Source organism: Falco naumanni, chromosome 7, assembly GCF_017639655.2.
Source record: "Falco naumanni isolate bFalNau1 chromosome 7, bFalNau1.pat, whole genome shotgun sequence".
Taxonomy (NCBI): Eukaryota; Metazoa; Chordata; class Aves; order Falconiformes; family Falconidae; genus Falco; species Falco naumanni.
The window spans coordinates 34338505-34353066 of NC_054060.1; the positions used below are offsets into that span (position 1 = coordinate 34338505).

Here is a 14562-nt window from a genome sequence, read left to right on the forward strand (position 1 = left end):
AGACCATAAAAGAACCAGTGTGTGAGCACTGGCTGTGCACAGGGACAGCCTTGCTTTCCCATGCAGGATAGGGACAAGAGCCCAGGAATGCAAGAAGTCACCCAGAAGTGCTGACTGTCTCCTGGGAAGAGCTTTAACAGCTTTTTTTTTTTTAATTGAAAAAAAATAAGCAAAATTCACCCCAGAGAAGGCACGTTCTGCTGAGATGTTTTCTGCAGGGGATGCAGATGGTGAAAGGGCTGGGGTACACCACAAGAGGATATACAGCAATATAAACATCTCTGCCAAGACTCAAGCTGTAGGATAGGAATAAACACACACAATTAGAAATAGATATTAAAAGGTCCCAGCACACAGGTCACCCAGGCACAAGCATTCTGGAGCTAGAGGAGGGTTTCCTTCCCCACCTGCCGTATCTAAGCCACAGGTGGGATGCTTGCTCCTGTACTGAATCCTCTTTTTCAAGGACAACAGCCTGTGCCTGCATGGTGGGATGATCCCGGCTGGGTGCTGGGTGCCCGCCCCAGCCGCCCCATCGCTCCCCTCAGCTTGGCAGCAGAGAGACAACACAATGAGGGGCTGGTGGGTTGAGATAAGAGCAAGGAGAGATCACTCAACAATCACAGTCACGGGCAAAACAGAGGCCACTTGGGGAAACCAGTTTGATTTACTACCAAACCAGAGTAGGACAATGAGAAATAAGCTAAACCTTAAGACACCTTCCCCCTGCCTCTCGCTGCTTCCCGGGCTCAGCCCCACGCCCGGGGTCTGTCTCTCACGCTGTCGCTGTCGCTCTGCTCCTTCCCCCTCGCACCCTGCCCTGCTCCAGCCTGGCACCCTCCCCCACAGGAGACAGGCCTCCACGAGCTTCTCCCATGGGAGCCCTTCCCACAGGCTTCAGGGGGGAATCTGCTCCCCCATGGACCTGCCCAGGCTGCAGGTGGGGGTCTGCTCCCCCATGGACCTCCCCGGGCTGAGGGCACAGCCTGCCTCACCATGGCCTTCACCACAGGCTGCTGGGGAATCTCTGCCGCAGCACCAGGAGCACCTTCCCCACCAACCCGAGTGTCTGCAGGGCCATTCTCGCTCCTCTCGCCTGCTGCGACTGCCGCTGTGCAGCAGCGTTCCCCCCTCTGTAACACCCAGAGCCGCTGCCACCAGCACGACAGGTCTGGCCAGGAGCCGCTGGCACAGGCTCTGTAAGGCACAGGGGAAGCTTCTGGCAGCTGCTCACAGAAGCCACCCCTGTAGCCCCCTCCTACCAAAACCTCGCCACACAAACCCAATAGAGCCCAGGAAAGCAGATGACCCAGCAACTGAGCGTTTGGTACCAGTTCCCAAGGGACATGGGCTAGCGTGCCAGCTGCCACCCGCCACAGCCCCCGGGCAGGGAGCAACAGCCTGAGCGGCCCCACAGAGCAGCCTCCACAGCAAGAAACACGCTCTGCGGTGGCTCTTGGCATCCTCCCTCTGAGCGAGGGTACAGAAGTGGCCTGGGACAGGGACAGAGCCATGCGATCCGGGCCACCAGCCGCAAGGGGACAGGCGATGCTCCCCACAAGCTGGTTGCGCATCCAGGGAGAAGGGTGCCAAGCAAAAGGTTGATTTCAGAGATGCCCAAACAGCATCATCGAATCCACAGTGGCAGCGGATCTGCCAAAATCAGGGGCGTTACACCACACAGAGCCAGATCTCCAGGGTCTGGGGGATGCCAGGGCAAGCCCAAGGCCTCACTGGGGCTGGGCTGCAGCATCAGCCAGGCTCCGGGCCCCTCTGCAGCAGGAGCCCCGGGTATGACACACCGAGAGCATCCACTCCTCAGGGTAGGGGAAGAAAACACAAACTATTTCTATTTTAAAAACAGAAAACCGAACATGAATGCTAATATCCAGTTTGGCTTTAGGAGGGATTTAAAGAACTTGGGCTTCTTCGTTCCTTAATCCCACACGATGCTTCCCCACTACCAAGCAGTATCAACTTCTAACAATGCAAAAGCATCTGCCCACATTTTTGCAATTATTTCAGACCCGGCAAAGAGCACCCTCCCCTTTCTGTAGGGTTAATCTAAAGAACAGTTGCCAAAATGCTGAGAACACAGTTGAACAATAGCTCCTCTGATGAAATTCCTCCACTCCATAGAGAAACCAGTATCCTCCAGCTGCTGTGGCTTGTCCAGAGAGATCTCAGAGTGTTTACCCGCTCCCATAAAAAAAAAAAAAAAGGGTGGGGGGTGGGAAATGACAAACTGAAAGATTCCAGTGCAGCTCGCAAACACATAATGCACAACCCTGCAATCTAACCTCAACACAGAAGTTTTATTAATGCAACATTTGCTTTGCGTGAAATATAAACCCGGGACATCAGTGCAAGGAGGGCAACGCCAGCCACCTGTCCCGGGGACCGGGACACGCTATACTTATCAGTACAGAGACCACTTCTGGCAGCTCCATCCCTTTTAATACTCATTCTCAGTGGAATCTCTGATCAGTCATTTATAAAAGCTGGGGAGCCGAGCTGGACAGCTGAATTACAGCAGCTATTATCCACGTATGCCTGAATACAAGCAGACACCTTTATTTATAAAGGCTCTCCGGCTGACCGAGATTTGACATCGGCTACAAAAAGCATTCAGCATCCAACTGACTGCTTCAGAATAATGTGATTAAAGGTTAGCGAGTGCAGTCCGAGAAGACACCTTTACACAGCGCTAAGAGCTATCGTTAAAAGAATTCATGCTGATGCAATGACTCTTTTAACCGAGCAGGTTTAAGTAATTGATTTCCTGCACAGACACACCGAGTTGCACACCTTTGCCTCTTCTGGTATGTATTCAAATGGATTATTTTATTTTTTTCCCCCAGATGTAATTCTAAGACATTTAGAGTTGGGGTTTTTTTTGTTTTATCAGGCCTATCCCCTTTGCTTTTAGATTCCAAGCTGCTGCTTCTCGCTTGCCCACCTCTTGGCTCACCCCTGCCCATGAGACGTGAGTGCAGACACACGCTTTCCATGAAACGTGGGAACCCGCGACACGCAAGCAACGTGAGTGCAAAGGGATGGGGAAGGAAGAAAGTGGCAAGAAAAATCAATTGCTCACAGTCAGTTTTCTTTAGCTCTAATAATCTCAGTGGCAACCCCTGATAACAGGAGGTGACCAAGTCCATGGCAAAAGCGTGAATTCTGCTTTAAATTGACAGAATCCCCAGGAGCAGCATGTGCAAACATACCAAGCAGGGTTCGGCTAGGCAAAGGAAGGCTTTAAGTACGTCTGTGTTCACACCAGCCTCCCAACTCCATTATAATAACCCAAACCAGAAGCTTGCACCTCTGCTGGGGCACAGAGATGGGACCCAGTCCCGATGGGTCTGTCAGCACAGTAAGGGTAAGAGAGCGCTCTCCTTGCCCAGTCCCTCATTTCTTAAGCATGGACCACCAAAAGCATCCTCCTTTGACTTCCAAAAGCATCCTCCCTGCTCCCAGCACCTTCTCCCCCTTGCACCCATCCCTCCCACCCATCCAAACCACAGCACCAGACTCACCAACACAAGACTGAGCCCCAGCACAACCCTCTGGCTAAAATCCCCTACAGATGATGAAAATTCAGGGGCTGACAGCAACAGGCAAGTGACCTCGGGCATCCCCTGCAGCAACAACTTGAAGCTCCAGAGCTTTTCCCAGGTCCCCCCCGCAGGGCTGGATGGCATCCCCATGGTGCTGCCCCCCTTGAGACCCCAGCACCAGCATTGGGAAGAAGCTGCGCATGTCGCCGAGTAAGTTGTTATGGTTACTGAAGGGTTTGTTGGGTTTTTCTTTTTTTCCTGTCCTCTTTTAAAATGAATTCTTATCAGTTTAACATAATACCACCAGTCAATAACAATTCTTATCTGAAAAGGTCACTCAGGTAGTTATAACTCAACATTTCATCTAGGTTCACATTATCTGGTGGGAAACAGCCTGGGGACTTTGCATTTTGGTTTTTTTGTTTTGTTTTGTTTTTCTTTAATGATCTACTTCTTCGGAACTAAGATTTTAAAATATAAAAACCCCATACCCAGAACCAAGCTGATCCCATGGGCAATTTAAGCACACTGGGAAACAGACAAAAAAAAGGTAGAAATATTGCATCGATGTTTGCTGCATGAGAAACAAGGGGAATATCCCAACAGGAAAAAAATGAAAACCAGGGAAATGCATGAACGTAGACCACAGCTGCTGCAGAAACACTGTGTTCTACTTGCAAACGTCAGCTCAGCCAAGTTTCTCCACAACAGAAGTTGTGGGTTTCTTCCTCCACATTTCTCTCCCGATTTTCCGCCTTTTTCACTTCCCATTGCAGACAGGGGACAGAGAGAAGGGGTCAGAGGAAAAACCCAAGGACAAGAAGAACTGATCTGTGATGTTTAGGGTTTTTTCTTTGAAAACACAGAAAACAAGGGGGGGGGGGGGGGCGGGGGAGAAGAGCAGCAGCATGGAAAGTGAGTTTTAAAACATTTTGAGATAAACCTGGCCAAACCCTATTTTATCCACCCACTCAGTTTCTCCTTGTAACAATTAAAACTCCAAGCATGACACACACCCATACCCCACTAGGCAACAATACGGGCAAGGAGCAGGAGAAATAACCGCTTAAAAGGCAGGTTTGTCTGAAATAAATTTTATCAAAAAAAAAAAAAAGAAAAAGAAAAAGAAAAAGAAAAAGAGAAATCTGGAACTAATTACTTGTGAGGATCAGTAACAGAAGAGAAGCTTTTTTGAAGTGCCCTATGCTTCCACTCCAAGGCTGCCTCACTCAAGAGCAAAGAGCGGAGCAAAGCTGCTGAACCCTGCAGGTGACACTCGCAGTAATAATATTACTTCAAGTAAAACAACATCTGCAGGCACAGCCCAACGTGCTGGGCCACATCCAGCTCCTGCAAATACCAGAGAAGGCTTGCAGGGATTGCAGCAGAAGCCGGCTCAGCCCTTGGTGTACCAGAGCCATGGGCACCATCCACCTGTATCGTCCGTAAGGCAAAGTCCCACGCTTGCAATACACAATGGCCAGGAGTTTGCTCAAACACAGGAGAAAGTATTCTTCTGCCCCGTGGGTTATTTTTGTATACTGTAAGAAAGATTTTGTGCTATAGCTCAAGCACTGCAAATGCCCTGCAAAGTCTGCAAAGAGCAGCGACCAGAATGAAGAGCAGCAAAATATATGGTTATCAGCCCAGTTTTAACTGAGACCAGAGTCTACGGGCTTCATCAGCGAACAGAGCTTCACCTACGCCAGGCAGATGCCCCAAGCCGGGGAAGCCTTAGTCAAGGTGCTGTACTGCACACCAGCACAGCCCTGCAAGCACAGAGCCTGACCAGAAAAAACACGCTGTAACTCAGACACCTTCACCCAAGCCTTTGATACTACCATACCACACAGTCACCACATGCAAATACGCAAATAAAACTACAAGCTGTGAACCAAGCATCGGACAGGTGAACCTGCACTGATAAATCCTTTGCTTGTATCTCCTCTTGCCTTAGATGTGTTTGCCTCCTGCATGGAAAGACTAGTAGAAGCCCATGCACCTGCCTCACATGGCTAACTCCTGCCAGGTACAAAGCAAACCAAGTTTCTGCCTCCGGAGCTGGTCTCCCCACCCCAGCCAGGCTCGGTTTCTGCTCAGCGCCCTGAAACCCAGCAGATGGAACCGCACAGCCATCGCACCCTGCGTGCCACCATCCCAGGCCCTCTGCTTCGGGAAGGGAAACCCAGCTCACAACTCCTCCACACCGTACCAGAAACATGACTCCCTCTGCCCATAAAACCCCTACCAAAGAAAAGCCAGCATCACGTTTTCCAACAGAGAAATACTCCCAACCTTGTTTTGATGAGATCCTGCCCCTCCACTCCACGCATCTGCTGCGGAAGAGGAAGCGACACGCGGGCAGAAAGTCGGGAAGGGATCTGCTTGCTCCAGCCTCAACTCTATTTGTAATTACTGGGGCCAAGATGGAAAGCCATCGGCTCTGCTGTTTGCCATTGCCAAACTCAGGCTCAAACCTTACCTCTGCAAATCTCTGGGTCTCCTGAGCACCAGAGTGCTGCAAGGATAAACACATCAGGGGGTTTAAGAGAAAAAGGGTGAGCATGCAAGCCCGTGCACCCCTGCATCAGGGCCTGCAGCCTCCTTTAGATCCCTTCGCAGCCCTTGCGTAACCGAGAGTTAATAAAAAAAAGACAGACTTGTTTATTCAGTGAAAATAGAAAGAGTACACGAAGGGGATATGCACACTCAGAGGTATACACGCACACACACACGAGTCACATAAGGGTTTGTCCCAGCTCCAGCCCTCGGAGCCAAGCCCCGCTCCCAGGATTCTGCAGACAGAAAGGGTTTTGACCACAATGACTTGTGCTTTGCCACGGGCTCCTGTGGTCGCTCGGCACCACGCAAAAAGCAGGGAGAAGACTGGAGCAATCAGGTGGGAACCCCAAACCAGAGCCCAGCAGCTGCCACGGGACACCAGCTTCTCTGCCCTCTGATGAATCCAACCCCATGGAGCTGCAGGCTCTGAGCCCTGGGCTTTGGATGCAGCGGTAGCACAAGGGGTGCCCTTTCTCCAAACAGTTATCTGCGGTAACATTAGACACAAGCATGAAGCTGAAGAGCTAAAGCACTGACGAATGCATCTTAAAATAAAGCAAGTGTTCACACTAATTACTATTTCGGTTACGCTGATTGCAAACGTAACTCCCAGCTTGGTAAAAAAGTGCTTGTATAGGCCACAAACCGAATAATGGTGTTTTTTTGTGGAAGATGAGAAAAAGAAAGGCCAAAGCTTGAAAAATCGCAGCAAGATGGGAATTTGCACCATGATCCAGAGAAACATTCACCAACTGCCTCAGGGAAACTTTGCAGGAAACTTTTGGCTGACCAGAGCATCAACCATCTTAAAAGCAAGTGGACCAAATGCAAATGTGTAAAATATAACCGGTGAGACAGGCATGGAGCTTTGGTCTGGCATGCCGACAGACGTCAGTGCACAGACGATCATCCACCAGCAGCATCCCAGGCTACGAGCAGAGCGTTTTCCCCATTCATCCATGTAATCTCATTTGAAGATAAGTGTATTCGCAAACTAGATTATTTTAATTGATGGCTCTACAGTTGGTTCTTATTCAGCTCCTGATCTGAAGCAATCCTTGACCTCCCTCCAGCAATCTGTATCTTGATGGGTTGAAGACTGCCACATGCTGCTGGCAATGCCCAGCACATCCCTCCCCTTCACATCCAGCCTCTCTGTACCCGCTGCTGCAGGGCACAACTTCACCTTGACTACTTTTCCAAGCACAGACATGGGATAATGCGCACAGAAGGGTAGCACTTGGATAGAAACCAAGAGACAAGCAGCTGGCCCAGGCTGAGAACTCCAGCTCAGGTCTGTGACGATGCATGAAATGCTTCTCTGCATCCTTTACATGCGTTTCAACAGTGGGATTCTTCCTAACTGCAGTCAGTGGGGAAATTAATCCTGACATCAGGCCCCTTGCCGAGACATGCATTACATGACAAAACGGTCATACCAGACTGCTGCAAGGTATGGAAAAGCCTCTTTGGGAGAAAGCAGACCACTGGCGGGCAGACCTGCTTGCACCATGCGATGCTCTAGGCAGCAAACCACACTGTTCTCATAAGGTTAACTTCTTCCTCTCTCCCTTCCGTTTAAAGGATTGCTACCAAAAAAAAAAGTTTCCCCCAGCAAGCTGTGCTACATGGGTAGAGACAGACCCGGCACCCAAATGACCCAGCCCTCGTTAGCTCTGTCCCACACAGGGAGACCTCACCATTCGTACTGCCAGTGCTTTGGGAAGCAAGCCACCGGGAGCCGCTCCCCACCTCTCCGACTGCAAGAGACATGTGCCAGGAACCACAGGGGAAGGAGTTTTTAAGCAAACAGCAGAAAATATAGAAGAGTTAAGCACAAGCCCAGAGGTGTCTCCCCTAGGTCCCAGCAAGCAGGAGAGGAGGAGAGTGAAGAGGAGCCTTCTTCACGCCGTGCCACAGACCTGCCCCCAGCCAGGGCTGGCACGAGCCAAAGGCTGGCCTGCGGTGCTTCCCACAGCTACTCTGAAAAGTGTCGTTAAAAATAAAAATATCCTTGAATTGCAAGAGAATGCTGGGTGTGTAGCCTTGCTCAAAGCCTGTGGCTAACATTGCTTGTACCTCTATAACCCTCTCTTTGCTATTCTCAAAAAAAAAACCCAGAAGAGAGAACTTTTAGCCCTCAAGTTTGCAAAGAAAACCTGGGCAAGATGCATGGCAGCAGCTCAAGCAACAGCATGCAGATTAAAAGAAGCCAGTGTTCAACAGCTCAGCAGATCTCTCCATTAAATGAGTCCCCGCTCATGATTTTTAATGAGCAGAACGATCAGGCTGCTCACATTCCTCTCCAGGCAGGGACAAGCATGTGGAGGGACCACACCATGCCAACATGCAGCGTTGTGCTTAGAACTCCCTATCGCTCCCACTCAGCATGGGGCTCAGCTCCTCACCCCACCCTCCTCCCTTGATGCCTGCTTGGTCTCTCTGGTCCCCACCATGGGAGAGCCCAGTGATGCTCTCACACAGCCCAAGGGCGCTTAAACTGGAGCTCAGCATTGCAATGCAACAGTAAGCCAAGAAATATAATTTAAAAAAAAAAAACAACAACACAGCAACCATGTTCAAACCAGGCACTGGGATGATTTTCCATCACTGGGGGCAAACTGCAAAATTTGCACAGCGGAGGGGTAGCAGCTTTCTGATAAGCTGGGAGACTGTCTGTGGTCAGGGTGGCAGCAGCAGCCGTTGGGCTGGAGCCACTACAACCTAAGGGTGCAAGAGGCGAGGTCTGCAGAGACATGTAATACCTTTTAATAGACCAGCTGGTACAGTTGGGGAAGGGAAAAAAAAAAAAACCCAAACTCAATTACACAAGTCCTCCTTTGAGCTGGTACACCTTCATGTTTGGCCATTTTTTCCAGCTGCATCACTTGGTCTAATTAAAGACATTATCACACCCTGTAACCCTTGTCTCTTCCTCTAACCAGTCCTTCCCAGGACAAGAGACCTAGGTCATTTTGATGCCTTCACTGGGACACTTGAGATAAAGCTTGCTGAAATGAAATACAGATTTCTGCCTTAGCACATGAAGTAGTTAATGTCCTTTGCACAGGGCAAAGAAAACTTGTGGTCCTTCAAGACCAAGAGCTGAAAGCTGTCACCCTGCTGCCATCAGCACAGATGGGAGTCTGGATGCCTGGAGGATCCACAGGATCGTTTGGGCATCTCTTTTGACCAGCAGCGACCCCAGGAGCAAGGAAGCCACGGCAGCTCTGAAGCCAGGGCTGATGGGATAGGATGTTCCCTTTTATTTCAGTTGGGATCTGAAAAAAACCGCATTCGCACCCCTGGCCATCAGAGGGGGGATGCCTGAGCAGGTGAGAGCAGAAACACATCCTGCACTCAAATACCAAAAGCCTATGAGACCATGTTTTGCGTGTACAGCAGCCCCCCACCTCCTCATCAGGTCCGTACCCCATGGAACAGCCATACTCAGCATCCCTTGGTGTCTTGGTCCCAGCTGGCGGGCACAGGAGCAGCATGGGTCCCGCTCCCACACCACACTCCTGCCTGACCTTTACCAGTGGCTTGGAGGAGGTTGCCGCGTCCTGATGGCTCCAGGCAGCTGGGACCGAAGCCGCCCGGCAAGGCCAGGCTGGAAGGAAGGAAGGAAGTTATAGCAGGCCTTTAAATAGTGCTATATAATACCTGAAACTTCTATTTCTGTGCACTGATAATATTTTTTTCTATATTCTTCTCCACACATGGCAGATCAAGCTATTCGCATTCAAACTGAGTTAGCAGCAACCCACATTCTTCACCAGTTAAACCATTAAAGCTCCAGGAGGCTACTCACAGCCACCACGTAGGATAACCACAAGCTGTACAGTTCACCTAATAAAGAATCATATAGATTTCCTTCTGTGTTTGCTTCTCACTTCTATGTTACCTTTATAGTCAAGCAGTACCTTTAAATGCACAACAGATTGCAGGTGGCCTCGCAGCCACCACACCACATGTAGTCATCACATCTCCGGCATGCTCTGAGACACCGGCGTAGCTTTCTGCAAGATGTCTCTCATCTGAGGTGGGCAACGTGGTTATATCCACCCCTCCATGCTGGAGCTGGCATCCAAAGAACCACAGAAACCAGAGGCTCCTCAGGGCTTTCTGAGGGTCGTCCATGGCTGTACGCAGCAGAGCCACACGGGCTTGCAGTCCCAATGAGGAGAACTTGACTGTCATTGTCAAAAATACCCTCAAATTTGGAGAAAAAGTAAGATGTAACTCCTTCAAAGTAAATATACTTGCTTCTCCATGTCAATTAACTAGTTAGGAAGAGTTATTTTAATTCCTTGAGGTCGTCCCATTTCATCTGCCATACAGCAAACCTCTCATTCGGAGCCCAGCAGGCAAGAAACGAACCTGGACTCCTTTACCGAGAGGAGTTTTCCCCCATGCCTGGTCCACACACCTGAAAGTTCACAAGCCCAGCTGTACCAGCTGGTGAGGAATCACACTCCAGCCTCCCTCCTGATCTCAGGTTGTTGGTGATGGTATTGCCAAGGGTGGTGCCTATCCACCACGGAACACAGCAGGGCCGCCACCTCCTCCTAAGGGCTGCGAACTAGGGGTAACCTTCAAGTTTCCCCGCCTCCCCAACAGGGTTGGGGCAAGCAACACATCCCGCATGTACAAACCAACTCACTCTCACGAGGAGCCACCTTTTAAGTCAATTCTGACACTTGCTCTGTCATGTTAGACAAGCGCGTTGGATTCAGACCACCGTTGCTTAAGTCACAGTGACACCCCTTGCCAGCCAGAGGACTTGACCCGTGCTTCATTGAGGTGACCACCCCACAGTCAGCTCCCAGATCCCATTTAGGTTGTGCAACCCCATCCCCCCCAGCCCCTTGCACACTACCATCGCCACATCCCCCACACCAACAAGGATGCTGGTGGGACACCTCTGAGCAGGGAACCACCATTTCCAAGTCAGCAACCACCAGGAAAAAGCACCAGGAGCCAGCCCAGCCCTCAGCCCGGGAGGGCATCGAGCCCCAATTAGTTATGCAAATAAACAGGATTCAAACAGTAAAGAGTAACACAAGGTTAGATGATGACGCTGCTTTCCAGAAGAACCTGGTGCAATTCCATTGCCAGGCAAGTGACAAATGCCAGACTGCAAAACTGGCATGGATCAAGAGCGATTTAAGAAATACAGGTGTTTTATAAAGAAGTCCACACAATACTGGAGACTAAAAGCTATTTCCTAACAGTTCTGGGTTGCAAATTTCTGCTGCCCTTTCCTCTGCCACAACAGGATCACCCGGCTTGGAAAAGCACGTGTCCTGCTCTGCAGGATGCATGGCTACGTACATCCCATGGGAAAGCCATACGGAGAGAAAGAGGGACTCAGCAGATCCGGGTTTTGCTATCGGAGTTACAAATGCCCTGGAGGAACAGCTCATTTTTGGAAGAGCCATCAGGGAAAGCGCCGGCAGCTCCCCAGAAAGGGCCAGGCAGGAGGTGGGATGCCAAGCTCTGCTCGGAGGAGAAATCCCTGTGCCAAGCAAGGTCGGGGGATTAGGGAGGCAGGCGGGGATTGCTCACACAAGTAGAGATGGGCAGGACCCAACCCCTGGTTTAGACCCTGGCTTACATCGAGCAGATGCCACCACACAGGCAGCCACACGTGACTACCTTGGAAGACTTCAAAACCCTGGTTTTTCCTTCGTAACCCACCTTTTCTGTGGCCGGGAGGTAAATCGCCCCCCTCCAATTACCCGACCAACCTAGGGGACCCTGTTACCGCCAAACCCACAACCTGACTGACAAATTGCAATGCTGATTAAAAAAATAAATTAAAAATACATTGCTTCCACTGACTTGCAGCAGGAATCATGGCAAGCCTGTGCTCAGGCCAGCGTGGGAGGCTACACGGTTATCCCGAGCAGCCCAGTTTAGGGAGCATGCTCCCTCCTTGCCCCCCCCCGGGGCCTCCCCACCCAAATGGCCGAGGCTCGGCCCGTCAGCTGTTTATAAAAGCAGCAGTATTGCGCCCAGACGCACTCGGCAGCATTCCTCCCTCTCATTCCTGCGAGCTATATAAGGGAACAGCCAATTCCAGCCCCGCTCCCCCAGAGCCAGCCTGATCCCTTCGCGCCGGAGCAGCCCCGGGCTCGGTTTCCTGCAGAAGGACTTATATCTGTCCTCGGTGGAAGACGGCGTTGCGCTGGACCTTGTCATCAAATGGCAGCACAGGCAGCTGCCAAATCCTGCCGGCTCGGTGCTCTAATAAGGAACAGCTGGAGAAGGACCCTGCATTCCTCCCGCCCCGTCAACACCGGGGGCTCTGTTCCGGATCCGGCCGCCGCCAGCCCACAAGGTTTCCATCGATCCCAAAATGCAGCTGGCTGCTCCCCGACACCACTTCGATACAGACAGCCCGAAAAGCAAGAGCTCCCAGCACACACACACACACACCCCTCTCATAGGATTTTAAACAAAAGGGATGCTTTGCAACAGGGGGGGTTGCATTGTTTTGTTGGGGGGGGGGGGGGGGGGGGGGGGGGGGGGGGCGTTGTGTCGGGGTTTTTTTCGGTGGTGGTGGGTATTTTGGAGGGGTTGGGGAAGCAGCGCCATGCAACTTAAAGACAAATTTTGCCTTCCCTACGCACACTCCGTATTTCAGAAACTCTGCTTAAAGCGACTTGCATGCCTGCGTATATCTGCACGCACGCGCCTCAGAACAGAGGTGTCTGTAAATGCATACACACCCATAAATAAATACACGAACACAGAGCACAATCTGCACGTCGCCTGTGCCGTTTTCACCCTGCTCTCGCTCCATTTACTTCTGCCGAGTTAAGCAACTTGTAATGGTGTATAAATAAAAGCCAAAATCACTCTTGTAGCCGTGCACATTTTCTGTAACGCATCCCGTACGTTCAGTAACATAAAACGGTCTACTCATATTTTCTTAGAGCTCCACTGAAACACAAGGGGGTATTCAGAGCCACAGGAAAAAAATGCGTCCAAACAGGATCTGAATGATGAAATAGGAATTGCCACATTTTAAAATAAATAAATAAATAAAATAGGATAACCCAGCTGCCCAGACCTTCAGAAAAATAACAGTTCGTCTAAGGTAGTGGAGGGCTGCTTCTGCATGTTGCAGAAAGCAAAGCAAGCCACGTTGTCCAAAAGAAGCCTAGAAAATCCAGACTCTACGTGACCTGACTTACTTATTTCACAGGAAACTGCATGGAAGGGGGGGCGGGGGGGGAATACACACAAGGAAAAAAAACCCACCAATCATTCATGCTACCGTAGTTACACTGCTCCATGGACTGGAGTAGTTTGCTGTGAAAAATGGAACTGAAATAAACCATCTCCCGTTTGAAAAAATAAAACATCAGAAGAGAAGCTGTTAATGCAATCAAGCTGGGGAGCCCTGGCTCCCCGATCTCCCTCTTTTCTTGGGTGGTGGTTTGGGATTTTTGGGAGGAGATTTTTGTTGGTTTGGTTTTTTTGGTTGTTATCTTTTTTAATGTTGCCCGCATTAGAGCATCATTCCAGAAGGGTTGCAGCAAATGACACTCACCGGGGTTGTTGGCCTCCCCTTCGAGGATGTGGAGCTCGGTGCAGTCGGCCAGGGAGTGCTCCAGGCAGAGCTGGAGGAAGCGAGCTTGGGTCCGGCTGACGCGTTTCAGCAGCGAGAGCAGCGCAACAGTCTGCTCGCACTCGTTCCAGCCCTTGAACCAACCGGCCAACACGCCGACCTGGTCTCGAAACATCATGGTGAGCTGGCGGCCGGAGGAGACACCTCTGCGGGGGGAGAAAATAAATAACCGGGAAAACCTCCCTGCCCTGACTCTGCTTCCTCCCTGGCGTTTCGGGTCAGGATTCAAAAAATAATAATAAAAAAAATTAAGGAGGGAAAAAAAAAATTTAAAAATCTCCTTTACAATAAAAAGGGTGGGTTTTGTTTCGGACGCAGCTCTCGGCCTGGGTTGGGTTTTGCTCCCTCTCTTCTGGCTTCAGTGCGGTGCTGGATTCCCTGGCGGCGACACGGGAGGGAGGGAAAAGGGGAAGGGGGGGGGGCAAAAATAATAATAATTAAAAAAAAAAAAAGCTTGAAAAAAAAAGAAGAAGAGAAGGAAAAGCCCAGCGTCAGGGCTGCCCCGGCGGGGCTGCGGCGGGCAGGGCGGGGGTGGGCGCGGGGCTGCTCCTCCCGGCGGGGCCGCTCCTCCCGGCGGGGCCTCACACCTGGAAGAGAGAGGGGGGCGTCAGGGGGGGAGGGGGAGGAACGCTCGCCCTCGGCCTTGGCACCGCTGCCTTCCTCCCCCTCGCAGGAGCGGCTCCCCGGCAGCCCCCCAGCCCGGGGGGAAGCACCCCCTCCCGCTGCAGGCAGCCCGGGGTGGGAGCAGCCCCCCAGGGGGCACCCAGCAGCACGGGGGAGGGAAGCCACCCCCTTCCA

At 51.1% G+C, this 14562-nt stretch overlaps 1 protein-coding gene across 1 annotated transcript in view; it reads right to left on the bottom strand.

Moving 5' to 3' along the window:
- SAMD4A (sterile alpha motif domain containing 4A) overlaps nucleotides 1–14195 on the bottom strand; it is a 108531-nt gene extending 94336 nt beyond the window's left edge. Inside the window, 1 exon segment of the mRNA XM_040601363.1 lies at nucleotides 13687–14195. Within this exon segment, the coding sequence (XP_040457297.1) occupies nucleotides 13687–13882 (196 nt within the window). The 5' untranslated portion in view covers nucleotides 13883–14195.
- Between the last annotated feature and the right edge of the window lie 367 nt (nucleotides 14196–14562).